Below are 25279 nucleotides of genomic sequence, written 5' to 3'. Positions count from 1 at the left end.
AGGGGGGAGATCTGACTAATAATAAAGTGGAGGATGAAGAAGAGAGGATGAGCGGCCATCACCCGTGTATGAGGGAAGTGAAGGAGGAAATTCCAGGAGGTGTTACCCCAGGTATGTAATAATCCCGGGAGGTGTTACCCCAGGTATGTAATAATCCCGGGAGGTGTTACCCCAGGTATGTAATAATCCCAGGAGGTGTTACCCCAGGTATGTACTAATAGATTTACAGAGGGAAGTCAGAGGTGTCTTTAGGGGAGGCTCCACCTTAGATCTACATCACAGTAACCCTTCAGGCCCCAGTGATCCCCTGTGTTATGTATAGTCAGGACCTGAGTAATGACTTATACTTCTCCTTACTGCTATATAACTGTGTCAGAACTTAGTGTGTTTGTAGTTTATAAGGAATATTGTAAATTTTGTCTTTGTTTTGAAAAAAAATAATAAAACAGAATAAATCTTTATTCTTAACAGAAAATTCCCATACGGATGTGTTATTATTTAATTGTAAAATAGAAGATGAAGATCTCATGCAGCACTCCCCAGGAGATGACTTCCTTCCCCTTACTGTACATCCAGGACCTCACAGTACAGATCTATCCTATAATGCCCCTAATCATGGGGAACCTTCTTCTGACCCATCACAGGTTGTTACCACAAGGACAGATCAGAGAGAAGGGAAAAGGTTTCATTGTGGTGAATGTAAGAAAGTGTTTACAAAAAATTCAGATCTTATAACCCACAGAAGAAGTCACACAGAGGAGAAGTATTCATGCTCACTATGTGGGAAATGTTTTACAGATAAGTCAGAACTCGTGTCTCATGAGAGAATGCACATAGGAGAGAATCCATATTCATGCTCAAGATGTGGAGAACGTTTTGCTCAAAAAGCAGATCTTGTTATACATCAGGAAACTCACACAGGAAAGGGGCCGTATCCATGTCCTGCATGTGGGAAATTATTTACAGTAAAATCACAGTTGGCAACACATGAGAGAAGTCACACAAGAAAAGAGTGTTCGTGTTCACAATGTGGAAAATGTTTTACAAAATATTCCAGTCTTGTTATACACGAGCGAAGTCACACAAGAGAAAAATCATATAAATGTTCAGAATGTGGGAAATGTTTTAAAAACAAATCGTATCTTCTTATACATAATAGAACTCACACTGGAGAGAAGCCGTATTCATGTTCAGAATGTGGGAAATGTTTTACAGATAAGCCAGCTCTTGTAATACATGAGAGAAGTCACACAGGAGAGAAGCCGTATTCATGTTTAGAATGTGGGAAATGTTTTACAGATAAATCATATTTTGTTATACACAAGACAATACACACAAGTGAGAAGCCGTATTCATGTTCAGAATGCGGGAAATTGTTTACACATAAAAAATATTTTGTTATGCATAAGAGAACCCATACAGGAGAAAGGCCCTATTCATGTTCAAAATGTGGAAAATGTTTTAAAGATAAATCAAGTCTTGCTACGCATGAGAGAAGTCACATAGAAGACAAGCCTTATTCATGTTCAGAATGTGGGAAATGCTTTCGAAACAAATTTGCTTGTGTTAGACATGAGATAAGGCACACACGAGAGAAGCCATACGCATGTTCAGAATGCGGGAAGTGTTTTGCATACGAATCACAACTTGTAACACATCAGAGAATTCACACAGGAGAGAAGCCATTTTTATGTTCAGAATGTGGGAAATGTTTTACAAAGAAAGGAAACCTTGTTACACATCAGAGAATCCACACAGGAGAGAAGCCGTATTCATGTTCAGAATGTGGGAAATGCTTTACAGATCAATCACATTTTGTTAAACATAAAAGAACTCACACAGGGGCAAAGCTTTTATAATGTTCTGTATGTAGAAAATATATTAATATAATAAAATAAAACTCATAAGAGAATTCACATAGAGAAGAATCTTTGTTCTTGTTTGGATATTTGTGTTATAAAATAAAGATATTTATATTGAATTTTGATATTTATACAGAATGAAGTGTGAAGAGGAGTCGGAGGCAGAGACAGGAGAGATAACTGTGAGAGGAAACTGGATCATTTCTATGGGGCAGTGTTTCCCAAGCAGGGTGCCTCCAGTTGTTTCAAAACTACAACTCCAAGCATGCCCGGACAGCCTATGGCTGTCCGGGCATGCTGGGAGTTGTAGTTTTGCAACAGTTGGAGGCCCCCGTCTTGGGAAACACTGCCCCATAGAAATGCTGGGGAATGAAGATCGTCCGTATTGTGAGGAGGCACCGTATGGGCTGTACCAAGGGTAGAGAGGTAGGGAATGAAGATCGCCCGTATTGTGAGGGGGCACCGTATGGGCTGTACCAAGGGTAGAGAGGTGGGGAATGAAGATCGCCCGTATTGTGAGGAGGCACCGTATGGGCTGTACCAAGGGTAGAGAGGTAGGGAATGAAGATCGCCCGTATTGTGAGGGGGCACCGTATGGGCTGTACCAAGGGTAGAGAGGTGGGGAATGAAGATCGCCCGTATTGTGAGGAGGCACCGTATGGGCTGTACCAAGGGTAGAGAGGTAGGGAATGAAGATCGCCCGTATTGTGAGGGGGCACCGTATGGGCTGTACCAAGGGTAGAGAGGTAGGGAATGAAGATCGCCCGTATTGTGAGGGGGCACCGTATGGGCTGTACCAAGGGTAGAGAGGTGGGGAATGAAGATCGCCCGTATTGTGAGGAGGCACCGTATGGGCTGTACCAAGGGTAGAGAGGTAGGGAATGAAGATCGCCCGTATTGTGAGGGGGCACCGTATGGGCTGTACCAAGGGTAGAGAGGTGGGGAATGAAGATCGCCCGTATTGTGAGGAGGCACCGTATGGGCTGTACCAAGGGTAGAGAGGTAGGGAATGAAGATCGCCCGTATTGTGAGGGGGCACCGTATGGGCTGTACCAAGGGTAGAGAGGTAGGGAATGAAGATCGCCCGTATTGTGAGGGGGCACCGTATGGGCTGTACCAAGGGTAGAGAGGTGGGGAATGAAGATCGCCCGTATTGTGAGGAGGCACCGTATGGGCTGTACCAAGGGTAGAGAGGTGGGGAATGAAGATCGCCCGTATTGTGAGGAGGCACCGTATGGGCTGTACCAAGGGTAGAGAGGTAGGGAATGAAGATCGCCCGTATTGTGAGGGGGCACCGTATGGGCTGTACCAAGGGTAGAGAGGTGGGGAATGAAGATCGCCCGTATTGTGAGGAGGCACCGTATGGGCTGTACCAAGGGTAGAGAGGTGGGGAATGAAGATCGCCCGTATTGTGAGGAGGCACCGTATGGGCTGTACCAAGGGTAGAGAGGTAGGGAATGAAGATCGCCCGTATTGTGAGGAGGCACCGTATGGGCTGTACCAAGGGTAGAGAGGTAGGGAATGAAGATCGCCCGTATTGTGAGGGGGCACCGTATGGGCTGTACCAAGGGTAGAGAGGTGGGGAATGAAGATCGCCCGTATTGTGAGGAGGCACCGTATGGGCTGTACCAAGGGTAGAGAGGTGGGGAATGAAGATCGCCCGTATTGTGAGGAGGCACCGTATGGGCTGTACCAAGGGTAGAGAGGTGGGGAATGAAGATCGCCCGTATTGTGAGGAGGCACCGTATGGGCTGTACCAAGGGTAGAGAGGTGGGGAATGAAGATCGCCCGTATTGTGAGGAGGCACCGTATGGGCTGTACTAAGGGTAGAGAGGTGGGGAATGAAGATCGCTCGTATTGTGAGGGGGCACCGTGCGGGCTGTACCAAGGGTAGAGAGGTGGGGAATGAAGATCGCCCGTATTGTGAGGAGGCACTGAATGGGGTGTACTAAGGGTAGAGAGGTGGGGAATGAAGATCGCCCGTATTGTGAGGGGGGAACCGTGCAGGCTGTACCAAGGGCAGAGAGGTGGGGAATGAAGATCGCCCGTATTGTGAGGGGACACCGTGCAGGCTGTACCAAGGGTAGAGAGGTGGGGAATGAAGATCGCCCGTATTGTAAGGGGGCACCGTATGGGCTGTACCAAGAGTAGAGAGGTGGGGAATGAAGATCGCCCGTATTGTGAGGAGGCACCGTATGGGCTGTACCAAGGGTAGAGAGGTGGGGAATGAAGATCGCCCGTATTGTGAGGGGGCACCATGCGGGCTGTACCAAGGGTAGAGAGGTGGGGAATGAAGATCGCCCGTATTGTGAGGGGGCACCGTATGGGCTATACCAAGGGTAGAGAGGTAGGGAATGAAGATCGCCCTTATTGTGAGGGGGCACCGTATGGGCTGTACCAAGGGTAGAGAGGTGGGGAATGAAGATCGCCCGTATTGTGAGGGGGCACTGTATGGGCTGTACCAAGGGTAGAGAGGTGGGGAATGAAGATCGCCCGTATTGTGAGGGGGCACTGTATGGGCTGTACCAAGGGTAGAGAGGTGGGGAATGAAGATCGCCCGTATTGTGAGGAGGCACCGTATGGGCTGTACCAAGGGTAGAGAGGTGGGGAATGAAGATCGCCCGTATTGTAAGGGGGCACTGAATGGGCTGTACTAAGGGTAGAGAGGTGGGGAATGAAGATCGCCCGTATTGTGAGGAGGCACCGTATGGGCTGTACCAAGGGTAGAGAGGTGGGGAATGAAGATCGCCCGTATTGTGAGGAGGCACCGTATGGGCTGTACCAAGGGTAGAGAGGTGGGGAATGAAGATCGCCCGTATTGTGAGGAGGCACCGTATGGGCTGTACCAAGGGTAGAGAGGTGGGGAATGAAGATCGCCCGTATTGTGAGGAGGCACCGTATGGGCTGTACCAAGGGTAGAGAGGTGGGGAATGAAGATCGCCCGTATTGTGAGGGGACACCGTGCAGGCTGTACCAAGGGTAGAGAGGTGGGGAATGAAGATCGCCCGTATTGTAAGGGCGCACCGTATGGGCTGTACCAAGAGTAGAGAGGTGGGGAATGAAGATCGCCCGTATTGTGAGGGGGCATCGTGCAGGCTGTACCAAGGGTAGAGAGGTGGGGAATGAAGATTGCCTGTATTGTGAGGGGGCACCGTATGGGCTGTACTAAGGGTAGAAAGGTGGGGAATGAAGATCGCCCGTATTGTGAGGGGGCATCGTGCAGGCTGTACCAAGGGTAGAGAGGTGGGGAATGAAGATTGCCTGTATTGTGAGGGGGCACCGTATGGGCTGTACCAAGGGTAGAAAGGTGGGGAATGAAGATCGCCCGTATTGTGAGGGGGCACCATGCGGGCTGTACCAAGGGTAGAAAGGTGGGGAATGAAGATCGCCCCTATTGTGAGGAGGCACCGTGCGGGCTGTACCAAGGGTAGAGAGGTGGTGAATGAAGATCGCCCCTATTGTGAGGAGGCACCGTGCGGGCTGTACCAAGGGTAGAGAGGTGGGGAATGAAGATTGCCTGTATTGTGAGGGGCACTGTATGGGCAGTACCAAGGGTAGAGAGGTGGGGAATGAAGATCGCCCGTATTGTGAGGAGGCACCGTATGGGCTGTACCAAGGGTAGAGAGGTGGGGAATGAAGATCGCCCGTATTGTGAGGGGGCATCGTGCAGGCTGTACCAAGGGTAGAGAGGTGGGGAATGAAGATCGCCTGTATTGTGAGGGGGCACCGTATGGGCTGTACTAAGGGCAGAGAGGTGGAGAATGAAGATCGCCTGTATTGTGAGGGGGCACCATGCGGGCTGTACCAAGGGTAGAAAGGTGGGGAATGAAGATCGCCCCTATTGTGAGGAGGCACCGTGCGGGCTGTACCAAGGGTAGAGAGGTGGTGAATGAAGATCGCCCCTATTGTGAGGAGGCACCGTGCGGGCTGTACCAAGGGTAGAGAGGTGGGGAATGAAGATTGCCTGTATTGTGAGGGGGCACTGTATGGGCAGTACCAAGGGTAGAGAGGTGGGGAATGAAGATCGCCCGTATTGTGAGGAGGCACCGTGCGGGCTGTACCAAGGGCAGAGAGGTGGGGAATGAAGATCGCCTGTATTGTGAGGGGACACTGTATGGGCTGTACTAAGGGTAGAGAGGTGGGGAATGAAGATCGCCTGTATTGTGAGGGGGCACCGTGCGGGCTGTACCAAGGGTAGAGAGGTGGGGAATGAAGATCGCCCGTATTGTGAGGGGGCACCATGCGGGCTGTACCAAGGGTAGAGAGTTGGGAATGAAGATCGCCCGTATTGTGAGGGGGCACCGTATGGGCTATACCAAGGGTAGAGAGGTGGGGAATGAAGATCGCCCGTATTGTGAGGGGGCACTGTATGGGCTGTACCAAGGGTAGAGAGGTGGGGAATGAAGATCGCCCGTATTGTGAGGAGGCACCGTATGGGCTGTACCAAGGGTAGAGAGGTGGGGAATGAAGATCGCCCGTATTGTAAGGGGGCACTGAATGGGCTGTACTAAGGGTAGAGAGGTGGGGAATGAAGATCGCTCGTATTGTGAGGGGGCACCGTGCGGGCTGTACCAAGGGTAGAGAGGTGGGGAATGAAGATCGCCCGTATTGTGAGGAGGCACTGAATGGGGTGTACTAAGGGTAGAGAGGTGGGGAATGAAGATCGCCCGTATTGTGAGGGGGGAACCGTGCAGGCTGTACCAAGGGTAGAGAGGTGGGGAATGAAGATCGCCCTTATTGTGAGGGGACACCGTGCAGGCTGTACCAAGGGTAGAGAGGTGGGGAATGAAGATCGCCCGTATTGTAAGGGGGCACTGTATGGGCTGTACCAAGGGTAGAGAGGTAGGGAATGAAGATCGCCTGTATTGTGAGGGGACACTGTATGGGCTGTACCAAGGGTAGAGAGGTGGGGAATAAAGATCGCCCGTATTGTGAGGAGGAACCGTTTGGGCTGTACCAAGGGTAGAGAGGTGGTGAATGAAGATCGCCCGTATTTTGAGGGCACTGTATGGGCTGTACCAAGGGTAGAGAGGTGGGGAATGAAGATCGCCCGTATTGTGAGGGGGCACTGTATGGGCTGTACCAAAGGTAGAGAGGTGGTGAATGAAGATCGCCTGTATTGTGAGGAGGCACCGTATGGGCTGTACCAAGGGTAGAGAGGTGGGGAATGAAGATCGCCCGTATTGTGAGGGGGCACTGTATGGGCTGTACCAAAGGTAGAGAGGTGGTGAATGAAGATCGCCCGTATTGTATTGTGAGGGGGCATCGTGCAGGCTGTACCAAGGGTAGAGAGGTGGGGAATGAAGATCGCCCGTATTGTGAGGGGGCACTGTATGGGCTGTACCAAGGGTAGAGAGGTGGTGAATGAAGATCGCCCGTATTGTATTGTGAGGGGGCATCGTGCAGGCTGTACCAAGGGTAGAGAGGTGGGGAATGAAGATCGCCCGTATTGTATTGTGAGGGGGCACTGTGCGGGCTGTACCAAGGGTAGAGAGGTGGGTAGGTCTCATTAGGTAGACTAAGCTCCACCATTTTTAGTACACATGATAAGTTGGAGCAGTGAACATGGAGGCTTCGTTGTTCCATCATATTACGAGAAGAACCATAAGTGACGCAGAAATCATTCCCTACAGGTTTTGCGCTCGCTTGAAGTGCATCTGTACCGGATCGAAAACCCAATTTGCTGTAGATTTATAATCTCCGGGCAACTGGATCCACGCTGAAAATCACCCGGCAGAAGTAGGACACGCCAAAAAAATGTGGAAGCAGTAAGAGCATCTAGTCAGCCATCACTAAGGCATTCCACTCATTAACCATGGCACTGCGAATATCAAATATGTTGATAGAGGATACGGCACTCTCTGTCAAAGCGTGGGTGCACTGTTAGGGTCCCAACCCGTGTAGATTCAAAGAAATAATAACATAGCACTCCACTTGCGGTGAAAATAGTAGTAAATTTTATTCTTGCAATCCAAAACTTTATGTGAAGTTTCGGTCAAAAATGACCTTCCTCAGACCGGATTGCTGCGGAGGAGAGGTGAAGTTAAGGAGAAAACGGTATCCTGTGACCGTGTGGCAGGTGAATAGAGATGGCGACAGAAGGATGCAGGATGCCTACATGCTATACAAAAAGTATATGTACCCGCCAAAAATAAGCATGGTGTAAAGAAAACGCCGATCACTGAAGGCTCTGAGGGGTTCATGGGATTTTTCCTCCATGAAATGTGCAATAAATGAAATGTCTGTATAATTATATAATTGTCACCACTCGGGGGCGCTATTGGGTCATATATAAATAGTTCTATAGAGAGAGGATTGATGAAATGTATAATAAATGATGTCTCTATAATTATATAATTGTCACCACTCGGGGGCGCTATTGGGTCATATATAAATAGTTCTATAGAGAGGATTGATGAAATGTATAATAAATGATGTCTCTATAATTATATAATTATCACCACTCGGGGGCGCTATTGGGTCATATATAAATAGTTCTATAGAGAGAGGATTGATGAAATGTATAATAAATGATGTCTCTATAATTATATAATTGTCACCACTCGGGGGCGCTATTGGGTCATATATAAATAGTTCTATAGAGAGGATTGATGAAATGTATAATAAATGATGTCTCTATAATTATATAATTGTCACCACTCGGGGGCGCTATTGGATCATATATAAATAGTTCTATAGAGAGGATTGATGAAATGTATAATAAATGATGTCTCTATAATTATATAATTGTCACCACTCGGGGGCGCTATTGGTCCATATATAAATAGTTCTATAGAGAGAGGATTGATGAAATGTATAATAAATGATGTCTCTATAATGATATAATTGTCACCACTCGGGGGCGCTATTGGGTCATATATAAATAGTTCTATAGAGAGAGGATTGATGAAATGTATAATAAATGATGTCTGTATAATTATATAATTGTCACCACTCGGGGGCGCTATTGGATCATATATAAATAGTTCTATAGAGAGGATTGATGAAATGTATAATAAATGATGTCTCTATAATTATATAATTGTCACCACTCGGGGGCGCTATTGGGTCATATATATATATAGTTCTATAGAGAGGATTGATGAAATGTATAATAAATGATGTCTCTATAATTATATAATTATCACCACTCGGGGGCGCTATTGGTCCATATATAAATAGTTCTATAGAGAGGATTGATGAAATGTATAATAAATGATGTCTCTATAATTATATAATTGTCACCACTCGGGGGCGCTATTGGGTCATATATAAATAGTTCTATAGAGAGGATTGATGAAATGTATAATAAATGATGTCTCTATAATTATATAATTGTCACCACTCGGGGGCGCTATTGGTCCATATATAAATAGTTCTATAGAGAGGATTGATGAAATGTATAATAAATGATGTCTCTATAATTATATAATTGTCACCACTCGGGGGCGCTATTGGATCATATATAAATAGTTCTATAGAGAGAGGATTGATGAAATGTATAATAAATGATGTCTCTATAATGATATAATTGTCACCACTCGGGGGCGCTATTGGTCCATATATAAATAGTTCTATAGAGAGGATTGATGAAATGTATAATAAATGATGTCTCTATAATGATATAATTGTCACCACTCGGGGGCGCTATTGGATCATATATAAATAGTTCTATAGAGAGAGGATTGAGGAAATGTATAATAAATGAAATGTCTCCTATAATTATATAATTGTCACCACTCGGGGGCGCTATTGGGTCATATATAAATAGTTCTATAGAGAGGATTGATGAAATGTATAATAAATGATGTCTGTATAATTATATAATTGTCACCACTCGGGGGCGCTATTGGGTCATATATAAATAGTTCTATAGAGAGGATTGATGAAATGTATAATAAATGATGTCTCTATAATTATATAATTGTCACCACTCGGGGGCGCTATTGGGTCATATATAAATAGTTCTATAGAGAGAGGATTGATGAAATGTATAATAAATGATGTCTCTATAATTATATAATTGTCACCACTCGGGGGCGCTATTGGATCATATATAAATAGTTCTATAGAGAGGATTGATGAAATGTATAATAAATGATGTCTGTATAATTATATAATTGTCACCACTCGGGGGCGCTATTGGTCCATATATAAATAGTTCTATAGAGAGGATTGATGAAATGTATAATAAATGATGTCTCTATAATTATATAATTGTCACCACTCGGGGGCGCTATTGGATCATATATAAATAGTTCTATAGAGAGGATTGATGAAATGTATAATAAATGATGTCTCTATAATTATATAATTGTCACCACTCGGGGGCGCTATTGGATCATATATAAATAGTTCTATAGAGAGGATTGATGAAATGTATAATAAATGATGTCTGTATAATTATATAATTGTCACCACTCGGGGGCGCTATTGGTCCATATATAAATAGTTCTATAGAGAGGATTGATGAAATATCTGAGGATCATTTGTGCCTTATGTAGGTTGTAGCCTGACTCCTCCCACCCATGTGACTGATCACATGATTGTGACATCACTGAAGGTCCTTAAGACACCTGGAATCTTCTGTATCCGGAGAGGTTAGTGGTGAGAAGAGAGAATGATATTATTATTATATATATATATATATATATATATATAGTGTATTGTATATGTTGTATATGTTGTATATATTATATATAATGTATAGATCTATAATGTTTGGGTAGTAATATATATATAGTGTATTGTATATATTGTGTATATATTATATATAATGTATAGATCTGTAATAGTTGGGTAGTAATATATATATATATAGTGTATTGTATATGTTGTATATATTGTGTATATATTATATATAATGTATAGATCTATAATAGTTGGGTAGTAATATATATATAGTGTATTGTATATGTTGTATATGTTGTATATATTATATATAATGTATAGATCTATAATGTTTGGGTAGTAATATATATATATATATATATAGTGTATTGTATATGTTGTATATATTGTGTATGTTATATATAATGTATAGATCTATAATAGTTGGGTAGTTATATATATATATAGTGTATTGTATATATTGTGTATGTTATATATAATGTATAGATCTATAATGTTTGGGTAGTTATATATATATATATAGTGTATTGTATATATTGTGTATATTAAATATAATGTATAGATCTATAATAGTTGGGTAGTAATATATATATATATAGTGTATTGTATATGTTGTATATATTGTATATATTATATATAATGTATAGATCTATAATAGTTGGGTAGTAATATATATATATATAGTGTATTGTATATGTTGTATATATTGTATATATTATATATAATGTATAGATCTATAATAGTTGGGTAGTAATATATATATAGTGTATTGTATATGTTGTATATATTGTATATATTATATATAATGTATAGATCTATAATAGTTGGGTAGTAATATATATATATATAGTGTATTGTATATGTTGTATATATTGTATATATTATATATAATGTATAGATCTATAATAGTTGGGTAATAATATATATATATATATAGTGTATTGTATATGTTGTATATATTGTATATATTATATATAATGTATAGATCTATAATAGTTGGGTAGTAATATATATATAGTGTATTGTATATATTGTATATATTATATATAATGTATAGATCTATAATAGTTGGGTAGTAATATATATATAGTGTATTGTATATGTTGTATATGTTGTATATATTATATATAATGTATAGATCTATAATAGTTGGGTAGTAATATATATATATATATAGTGTATTGTATATGTTGTATATATTGTATATATTATATATAATGTACAGATCTATAATAGTTGGGTAGTAATAAATATATATATATATATATATATATATATATATATATAGTGTATTGTATATGTTGTATATATTGTGTATATTATATATAATGTATAGATCTATAATGTTTGGGTAATTATATATATATAGTGTATTGTATATGTTGTATATGTTGTATATATTGTGTATATTATATATAATGTATAGATCTATAATAGTTGGGTAATAATATATATATATAGTGTATTGTATATATTGTATATATTATATATAATGTATAGATCTATAATAGTTGGGTAGTAATATATATATAGTGTATTGTATATATTGTGTATATTATATATAATGTATAGATCTATAATGTTTGGGTAGTAATATATATATAGTGTATTGTATATGTTGTATATATTGTATATATTATATATAATGTATAGATCTATAATAGTTGGGTAATAATATATATATATATATATATATATATAGTGTATTGTATATATTGTGTATATATTATATATAATGTATAGATCTATAATAGTTGGGTAGTAATATATATATATATAGTGTATTGTATATGTTGTATATATTGTATATATTATATATAATGTATAGATCTATAATAGTTGGGTAGTAATATATATATAGTGTATTGTATATGTTGTATATATTGTATATATTATATATAATGTACAGATCTATAATAGTTGGGTAGTTATATATATATAGTGTATTGTATATGTTGTATATATTGTGTATATTATATATAATGTATAGATCTATAATAGTTGGGTAGTTATATATATATAGTGTATTGTATATGTTGTATATATTGTGTATATTATATATAATGTATAGATCTATAATAGTTGGGTAGTAATATATATATATATAGTGTATTGTATATATTGTGTATATTATATATAATGTATAGATCTATAATAGTTGGGTAGTAATATATATATATATAGTGTATTGTATATGTTGTATATATTGTGTATATTATATATAATGTATAGATCTATAATAGTTGGGTAGTAATATATATATAGTGTATTGTATATGTTGTATATATTGTGTATATTATATATAATGTATAGATCTATAATGTTTGGGTAGTTATATATATATAGTGTATTGTATATATTGTGTATATATTATATATAATGTATAGATCTATAATAGTTGGGTAGTTATATATATATAGTGTATTGTATATATTGTGTATATTATATATAATGTATAGATCTATAATAGTTGGGTAGTAATATATATATAGTGTATTGTATATGTTGTATATATTATATATAATGTATAGATCTATAATAGTTGGGTAGTAATATATAGTGTATTGTATATATTGTGTATATTATATATAATGTATAGATCTATAATAGTTGGGTAGTAATATATATATAGTGTATTGTATATGTTGTATATATTATATATAATGTATAGATCTATAATAGTTGGGTAGTAATATATATATATATAGTGTATTGTATATATTGTGTATATTATATATAATGTATAGATCTATAATAGTTGGGTAGTAATATATATATATATATAGTGTATTGTATATGTTGTATATATTGTATATATTATATATAATGTATAGATCTATAATAGTTGGGTAATAATATATATATATATATATATATATATATATAGTGTATTGTATATATTGTGTATATATTATATATAATGTATAGATCTATAATAGTTGGGTAGTAATATATATATATAGTGTATTGTATATGTTGTATATATTGTATATAATGTATAGATCTATAATAGTTGGGTAGTTATATATATATATATATATAGTGTATTGTATATGTTGTATATATTGTATATATTATATATAATGTATAGATCTATAATAGTTGGGTAGTAATATATATATATATAGTGTATTGTATATGTTGTATATGTTGTATATATTATATATAATGTATAGATCTATAATAGTTGGGTAGTAATATATATATATAGTGTATTGTATATGTTGTATATATTGTATATATTATATATAATGTATAGATCTATAATAGTTGGGTAGTAATATATATATATATAGTGTATTGTATATGTTGTATATATTGTATATATTATATATAATGTATAGATCTATAATAGTTGGGTAGTAATATATATATATATATAGTGTATTGTATATGTTGTATATATTGTGTATATTATATATAATGTATAGATCTATAATAGTTGGGTAGTAATATATATATATAGTGTATTGTATATGTTGTATATATTGTGTATATTATAATGTATAGATCTATAATAGTTGGGTAGTAATATATATATATAGTGTATTGTATATGTTGTATATATTGTATATAATGTATAGATCTATAATAGTTGGGTAGTAATATATATATATATATATAGTGTATTGTATATATTGTGTATATTATATATAATGTATAGATCTATAAGAGTTGGGTAGTAATATATATATAGTGTATTGTATATGTTGTATATATTGTGTATATTATAATGTATAGATCTATAATAGTTGGGTAGTAATATATATATAGTGTATTGTATATATTGTGTATATATTATATATAATGTATAGATCTATAATAGTTGGGTAGTAATATATATATATATATATAGTGTATTGTATATGTTGTATATATTGTGTATATTATATATAATGTATAGATCTATAATAGTTGGGTAGTAATATATATATATAGTGTATTGTATATGTTGTGTATATTATATATAATGTATAGATCTATAATAGTTGGGTAGTAATATATATATATATATATAGTGTATTGTATATGTTGTATATATTGTATATATTATATATAATGTACAGATCTATAATAGTTGGGTAGTAATATATATATATAGTGTATTGTATATGTTGTATATATTGTGTATATTATATATAATGTATAGATCTATAATAGTTGGGTAGTAATATATATATATAGTGTATTGTATATGTTGTATATATTATATATAATGTATAGATCTATAATAGTTGGGTAGTAATATATATATATATAGTGTATTGTATATGTTGTATATATTGTGTATATTATATATAATGTATAGATCTATAATAGTTGGGTAGTTATATATATATAGTGTATTGTATATGTTGTATATATGGTATATATTGTATATAATGTATAGATCTATAATGTTTGGGTAGTTCTATATATATAGTGTATTGTATATGTTGTATATATTGTGTATATTATATATAATGTATAGATCTATAATGTTTGGGTAGTAATATATATATATAGTGTATTGTATATGTTGTATATATTGTGTATATTATATATAATGTACAGATCTATAATAGTTGGGTAGTAATATATATATAGTGTATTGTATATGTTGTATATATTGTGTATATATTATATATAATGTATAGATCTATAATAGTTGGGTAGTAATATATATATAGTGTATTGTATATGTTGTATATATTGTATATATTATATATAATGTATAGATCTATAATAGTTGGGTAGTAATATTTATATAGTGTATTGTATATGTTGTATATATTGTATATATTATATATAATGTATAGATCTATAATAGTTGGGTAGTAATATATATATATAGTGTATTGTATATGTTGTATATATTGTATATATTATATATAATGTATAGATCTATAATGTTTGGGTAGTAATATATATATAGTGTATTGTATATATTGTGTATATATTATATATAATGTATAGATCTATAATAGTTGGGTAGTTATATATATATATATATATATATATATAGTGTATTGTATATGTTGTATATATTGTGTATATTATATATAATGTATAGATCTATAATAGTTGGGTAGTAATATATATATATATATAGTGTATTGTATATGTTGTATATATTGTGTATATTATATATAATGTATAGATCTATAATAGTTGGGTAGTTTTATATATATATATATATATATATATATATATATATAGTGTATTGTATATGTTGTATATATTGTGTATATTATATATAATGTATAGATCTATAATGTTTGGGTAGTAATATATATATAGTGTATTGTATATATTGTGTATATATTATATATAATGTATAGATCTATAATGTTTGGGTAATAATATATATATATATATATATATATAGTGTATTGTATATGTTGTATATATTGTGTATATTATATATAATGTATAGATCTATAATAGTTGGGTAGTTATATATATATATATATATATATATATAGTGTATTGTATATGTTGTATATATTGTGTATATTATATATAATGTATAGATCTATAATAGTTGGGTAGTAATATATATATATATATATATATATAGTGTATTGTATATGTTGTATATATTGTATATATTATATATAATGTATAGATCTATAATAGTTGGGTAGTAATATATATATATATAGTGTATTGTATATGTTGTATATATTGTGTATATATTATATATAATGTATAGATCTATAATAGTTGGGTAGTAATATATATATAGTGTATTGTATATGTTGTATATATTGTATATATTATATATAATGTATAGATCTATAATGTTTGGGTAGTTATATATATATAGTGTATTGTATATATTGTGTATATATTATATATAATGTATAGATCTATAATAGTTGGGTAGTTATATATATATATATATAGTGTATTGTATATGTTGTATATATTGTATATATTATATATAATGTATAGATCTATAATGTTTGGGTAGTAATATATATATAGTGTATTGTATATATTGTGTATATATTATATATAATGTATAGATCTATAATAGTTGGGTAGTTATATATATATATATATAGTGTATTGTATATGTTGTATATATTGTATATATTATATATAATGTATAGATCTATAATGTTTGGGTAGTAATATATATATAGTGTATTGTATATATTGTGTATATTATATATAATGTATAGATCTATAATGTTTGGGTAGTTATATATATATAGTGTATTGTATATGTTGTATATATTGTGTATATTATATATAATGTATAGATCTATAATGTTTGGGTAGTAATATATATATATATAGTGTATTGTATATGTTGTATATATTGTATATATTATATATAATGTATAGATCTATAATGTTTGGGTAGTAATATATATATAGTGTATTGTATATGTTGTATATATTATATATAATGTATAGATCTATAATAGTTGGGTAGTAATATATATATATATAGTGTATTGTATATGTTGTATATGTTGTATATATTATATATAATGTATAGATCTATAATAGTTGGGTAGTAATATATATATAGTGTATTGTATATGTTGTATATATTGTATATATTATATATAATGTACAGATCTATAATAGTTGGGTAGTAATATATATATATATATAGTGTATTGTATATGTTGTATATATTGTGTATATTATATATAATGTATAGATCTATAATAGTTGGGTAGTAATATATATATAGTGTATTGTATATGTTGTATATATTGTATATATTATATATAATGTACAGATCTATAATAGTTGGGTAGTAATATATATATATAGTGTATTGTATATGTTGTATATGTTGTATATATTGTATATATTATATATAATGTACAGATCTATAATAGTTGGGTAGTAATATATATATATATATATAGTGTATTGTATATGTTGTATATATTGTATATATTATATATAATGTATAGATCTATAATAGTTGGGTAGTAATATATATATAGTGTATTGTATATGTTGTATATGTTGTATATGTTGTATATATTATATATAATGTATAGATCTATAATAGTTGGGTAGTAATATATATATATATAGTGTATTGTATATGTTGTATATATTGTGTATATTATATATAATGTATAGATCTATAATAGTTGGGTAGTAATATATATATAGTGTATTGTATATGTTGTATATATTGTGTATATTATATATAATGTATAGATCTATAATAGTTGGGTAGTAATATATATATATATATATAGTGTATTGTATATGTTGTATATATTGTATATATTATATATAATGTATAGATCTATAATAGTTGGGTAGTAATATATATATATAGTGTATTGTATATGTTGTATATGTTGTATATATTGTGTATATTATAATGTATAGATCTATAATAGTTGGGTAGTAATATATATATATATAGTGTATTGTATATGTTGTATATATTGTGTATATTATATATAATGTATAGATCTATAATAGTTGGGTAGTAATATATATATATATATAGTGTATTGTATATGTTGTATATATTGTATATATTATATATAATGTACAGATCTATAATAGTTGGGTAGTAATATATATATAGTGTATTGTATATATTGTGTATATATTATATATAATGTATAGATCTATAATAGTTGGGTAGTAATATATATATATATAGTGTATTGTATATGTTGTATATATTGTGTATATTATATATAATGTATAGATCTATAATAGTTGGGTAGTTATATATATATATAGTGTATTGTATATATTGTATATATTGTATATATTATATATAATGTACAGATCTATAATAGTTGGGTAGTAATATATATATATATATAGTGTATTGTATATGTTGTATATATTGTATATATTATATATAATGTATAGATCTATAATAGTTGGGTAGTAATATATATATAGTGTATTGTATATGTTGTATATGTTGTATATGTTGTATATATTATATATAATGTATAGATCTATAATAGTTGGGTAGTAATATATATATATATAGTGTATTGTATATGTTGTATATATTGTGTATATTATATATAATGTATAGATCTATAATAGTTGGGTAGTAATATATATATAGTGTATTGTATATGTTGTATATATTGTGTATATTATAATGTATAGATCTATAATAGTTGGGTAGTAATATATATATATATAGTGTATTGTATATGTTGTATATATTGTGTATATTATATATAATGTATAGATCTATAATAGTTGGGTAGTAATATATATATATATATAGTGTATTGTATATGTTGTATATATTGTATATATTATATATAATGTACAGATCTATAATAGTTGGGTAGTAATATATATATAGTGTATTGTATATATTGTGTATATATTATATATAATGTATAGATCTATAATAGTTGGGTAGTAATATATATATATAGTGTATTGTATATGTTGTATATATTGTGTATATTATATATAATGTATAGATCTATAATAGTTGGGTAGTAATATATATATAGTGTATTGTATATGTTGTATATATTGTATATATTATATATAATGTATAGATCTATAATAGTTGGGTAGTAATATATATATAGTGTATTGTATATGTTGTATATATTGTGTATATTATATATAATGTATAGATCTATAATAGTTGGGTAGTTATATATATATATAGTGTATTGTATATATTGTATATATTGTATATATTATATATAATGTACAGATCTATAATAGTTGGGTAGTAATATATATATAGTGTATTGTATATATTGTGCATATTATATATAATGTATAGATCTATAATGTTTGGGTAGTTATATATATATAGTGTATTGTATATGTTGTATATATTGTGTATATTATATATAATGTATAGATCTATAATAGTTGGGTAGTAATATATATATAGTGTATTGTATATATTGTGTATATATTATATATAATGTATAGATCTATAATAGTTGGGTAGTAATATATATATATATATATATATAGTGTATTGTATATGTTGTATATATTGTATATATTATATATAATGTATAGATCTATAATAGTTGGGTAGTAATATATATATATATATAGTGTATTGTATATGTTGTATATATTGTATATATTATATATAATGTATAGATCTATAATAGTTGGGTAGTTATATATATATAGTGTATTGTATATGTTGTATATATTGTATATAATGTATAGATCTATAATAGTTGGGTAGTAATATATATATATAGTGTATTGTATATATTGTGTATATTATATATAATGTATAGATCTATAATGTTTGGGTAGTAATATATATATATATAGTGTATTGTATATGTTGTATATATTGTATATATTATATATAATGTATAGATCTATACTAGTTGGGTAGTAATATATATATAGTGTATTGTATATATTGTGTATATATTATATATAATGTATAGATCTATAATAGTTGGGTAGTAATATATATATATAGTGTATTGTATATGTTGTATATATTGTGTATATATTATATATAATGTATAGATCTATAATAGTTGGGTAGTAATATATATATATAGTGTATTGTATATGTTGTATATGTTGTATATATTATATATAATGTATAGATCTATAATGTTTGGGTAGTTATATATATATATAGTGTATTGTATATGTTGTATATATTATATATAATGTATAGATCTATAATAGTTGGGTAGTAATATATAGTGTATTGTATATATTGTGTATATATTATATATAATGTATAGATCTATAATAGTTGGGTAGTAATATATATATATATATATAGTGTATTGTATATGTTGTATATGTTGTATATATTATATATAATGTATAGATCTATAATAGTTGGGTAGTAATATATATATATAGTGTATTGTATATGTTGTATATATTGTATATATTATATATAATGTATAGATCTATAATAGTTGGGTAGTAATATATATATATAGTGTATAGATCTATAGTGTGTATTATATATATATATATAGTGTATAGATCTATAGAGTGTATTATATATATAGTGTATAGATCTATAGTGTGTATTATATATATAGTGTATAGATCTATAGTGTGTATTATATATATAGTGTGTATTATATATATAGTGTATAGATCTATAGTGTGTATTATATATATATATAGTGTATAGATCTATAGTGTGTATTATATATATATAGTGTATAGATCTATAGTGTGTATTATATATATATAGTGTATAGATCTATAGTGTGTATTATATATATATAGTGTATAGATCTATAGTGTGTATTATATATATATAGTGTATAGATCTATAGTGTGTATTATATATATATATATATAGTGTATAGATCTATAGTGTGTATTATATATATATAGTGTATAGATCTATAGTGTGTATTATATATATAGTGTATAGATCTATAGTGTGTATTATATATATATATATATATATATATATATAGTGTATAGATCTATAGTGTGTATTATATATATATGGTGTATAGATCTATAGTGTGTATTATATATATATATGGTGTATAGATCTATAGTGTGTATTATATATGTATATATATATATAGTGTATAGATCTATAGTGTGTATTATATATATATATATATAGTGTATAGATCTATAGTGTGTATTATATATATATATATATATATATATAGTGTATAGATCTATAGTGTGTATTATATATATATAGTGTATAGATCTATAGTGTGTATTATATATAGTGTATAGATCTATAGTGTGTATTATATATATATATAGTGTATAGATCTATAGTGTGTATTATATATATATATATATATATATATATATAGTGTATAGATCTATAGTGTGTATTATATATATATATATATAGTGTATAGATCTATAGTATGTATTATATATATATATATAGTGTATAGATCTATAGTGTGTATTATATATATATATATAGTGTATAGATCTATAGTGTGTATTATATATATATATATAGTGTATAGATCTATAGTGTGTATTATATATATAGTGTATAGATCTATAGTGTGTATTATATATATATAGTGTATAGATCTATAGTGTGTATTATATATATATATAGTGTATAGATCTATAGTGTGTATTATATATATATAGGTGTATAGATCTATAGTGTGTATTATATATATATAGTGTATAGATCTATAGTGTGTATTATATATATAGTGTATAGATCTATAGTGTGTATTATATATATATAGTGTATAGATCTATAGTGTGTATTAATAGTATATATATATATAGTCTATAGATCTATAGTGTGTATTATATATATATATATATATATATATATATATATATATATAGTGTATAGATCTATAGTGTGTATTAAATATATATATATAGTGTATAGATCTATAGTGTGTATTATATATATATAGTGTATAGATCTATAGTGTGTATTATATATATATAGTGTATAGATCTATAGTGTGTATTATATATATATATATATATATAGTGTATAGATCTATAGTGTGTATTATATATATATAGTGTATAGATCTATAGTGTGTATTATATATATATAGTGTATAGATCTATAGTGTGTATTATATATATATAGTGTATAGATCTATAGTGTGTATTATATATATATATAGTGTATAGATCTATAGTGTGTATTATATATATATAGTGTATAGATCTATAGTGTGTATTATATATATAGTGTATAGATCTATAGTGTGTATTATATATATATATATATATATATATAGTGTATAGATCTATAGTGTGTATTATATATATATAGTGTATAGATCTATAGTGTGTATTATATATATAGTGTGTATTATATATATAGTGTATAGATCTATAGTGTGTAATATATAGTGTATTGTATATATTGTGTATATTATATATAATGTATAGATCTATAATAGTTGGGTAGTAATATATATATATATATATAGTGTATTGTATATGTTGTATATGTTGTATATATTATATATAATGTATAGATCTATAATAGTTGGGTAGTAATATATATATATAGTGTATTGTATATGTTGTATATATTGTATATATTATATATAATGTATAGATCTATAATAGTTGGGTAGTAATATATATATATATAGTGTATTGTATATATTGTATATATTGTATATAATGTATAGATCTATAATAGTTGGGTAGTAATATATATATATAGTGTATTGTATATATTGTATATAATGTATAGATCTATAATGTTTGGGTAGTAATATATATATATATAGTGTATTGTATATGTTGTATATGTTGTATATATTATATATCATGTATAGATCTATAATAGTTGGGTAGTAATATATATATATAGTGTATTGTATATGTTGTATATATTGTGTATGTTATATATAATGTATAGATCTATAATAGTTGGGTAGTTATATATATATATATAGTGTATTGTATATGTTGTATATATTGTGTATATTATATATAATGTATAGATCTATAATAGTTGGGTAGTTATATATATATATATAGTGTATTGTATATGTTGTATATATTATATATAATGTATAGATCTATAATAGTTGGGTAGTTATATATATATATATATAGTGTATTGTATATGTTGTATATATTGTATATATTATATATAATGTATAGATCTATAATAGTTGGGTAGTAATATATATATATATAGTGTATTGTATATATTGTATATATTGTATATAATGTATAGATCTATAATAGTTGGGTAGTAATATATATATATAGTGTATTGTATATATTGTATACAATGTATAGATCTATAATGTTTGGGTAGTAATATATATATATAGTGTATTGTATATGTTGTATATATTGTGTATATTATATATAATGTATAGATCTATAATAGTTGGGTAGTAATATATATATATATATATAGTGTATTGTATATGTTGTATATATTGTATATATTATATATAATGTATAGATCTATAATAGTTGGGTAGTTATATATATATATATAGTGTATTGTATATGTTGTATATATTGTGTATATATTATATATAATGTATAGATCTATAATAGTTGGGTAGTTATATATATATATATAGTGTATTGTATATATTGTATATATTATATATAATGTATAGATCTATAATAGTTGGGTAGTAATATATATATATATAGTGTATTGTATATATTGTATATATTATATATAATGTATAGATCTATAATAGTTGGGTAGTAATATATATATATAGTGTATTGTATATGTTGTATATATTGTGTATGTTATATATAATGTATAGATCTATAATAGTTGGGTAGTAATATATATATATATATAGTGTATTGTATATGTTGTATATATTATATATAATGTATAGATCTATAATAGTTGGGTAGTTATATATATATATATATATAGTGTATTGTATATGTTGTATATATTGTGTATATTATATATAATGTATAGATCTATAATAGTTGGGTAGTAATATATATATAGTGTATTGTATATGTTGTATATGTTGTGTATATATTATATATAATGTATAGATCTATAATAGTTGGGTAGTAATATATATATATATAGTGTATTGTATATGTTGTATATATTGTGTATGTTATATATAATGTATAGATCTATAATAGTTGGGTAGTAATATATATATATATATAGTGTATTGTATATGTTGTATATATTATATATAATGTATAGATCTATAATAGTTGGGTAGTTATATATATATATATATATATAGTGTATTGTATATGTTGTATATATTGTGTATATTATATATAATGTATAGATCTATAATAGTTGGGTAGTAATATATATATATATAGTGTATTGTATATGTTGTATATATTGTGTATGTTATATATAATGTATAGATCTATAATAGTTGGGTAGTAATATATATATATATAGTGTATTGTATATGTTGTATATATTATATATAATGTATAGATCTATAATAGTTGGGTAGTAATATATATATATATAGTGTATTGTATATGTTGTATATATTGTATATATTATATATAATGTATAGATCTATAATGTTTGGGTAGTAATATATATATATAGTGTATTGTATATATTGTGTATATTATATATAATGTATAGATCTATAATAGTTGGGTAGTAATATATATATATAGTGTCATTGTATATGTTGTGTATATATATTGTATATATAATGTATAGATCTATAATGTTTGGGTAGTAATATATATATATAGTGTATTGTATATATTGTGTATATATATTGTATATATAATGTATAGATCTATAATGTTTGGGTAGTTATATATATTGATAAAACAATAAAGCAGCGGATATAAATGGTGCCTCTGCAGCGCTGATCATATAATGATAACGGAGACGTCTGATCAGTCTGGGATCTGTCACATGGTTTCGTGCTCCCCCCACTGCCCCCACTTAACGACCATGAGCGTAAACTTACGTCCTCGTCCGGCTCCCGTTATGTGAAGTGCGCCCAGGAGCTGAGCGCCAGGATCCGCGGCTAATACCGGACATCGCCGATCGGGCTGATGTCTGGTATTAACCCTTTAGACACCTCAATCAAAGTTGACCGCGGCATCTAAAATGGGAGAAACATGTTGCCGGTTACCTCAGTGGGCTGTTCGGGATCGCTGAGGTGAAATCGTGGCGTCCCGAACAGCTGAGAGGACAGCGGGAGTCTTCTTACCTTGTCTCCCCCTGTCCGATTGTCATTATGCTGGATCTATGGCTTTGCATTGATCAGAGTCTGCAATCAAGGTATTGTATGTTATAGTTCCCTATGGGATAACAGTGATCAGTGTGTGCAGTGTTATAGTCTCCTATGGGATAACAATGATCAGTGTGTGCAGTG

General features: G+C 30.1%; 1 protein-coding gene across 1 annotated transcript in view; it reads left to right on the top strand.

The window, feature by feature from the left end:
- LOC130358247 (oocyte zinc finger protein XlCOF7.1-like) overlaps window positions 1-25279 on the top strand; it is a 44627-nt gene that overhangs the window by 6580 nt on the left and 12768 nt on the right. The window contains exons 5-6 of the mRNA XM_056561197.1: window positions 3-111; window positions 472-1844. Coding sequence (XP_056417172.1) covers window positions 3-111; window positions 472-1844 — 1482 coding nt within the window. The remainder of the gene's footprint in view (window positions 1-2; window positions 112-471; window positions 1845-25279) is intronic.

This window comes from Hyla sarda, chromosome 2 (genome assembly GCF_029499605.1).
Source record: "Hyla sarda isolate aHylSar1 chromosome 2, aHylSar1.hap1, whole genome shotgun sequence".
Taxonomy (NCBI): Eukaryota; Metazoa; Chordata; class Amphibia; order Anura; family Hylidae; genus Hyla; species Hyla sarda.
The sequence above is the reverse complement of the archived record's forward strand: the minus strand, read 5'-3'. Positions and strand labels throughout refer to the sequence as shown.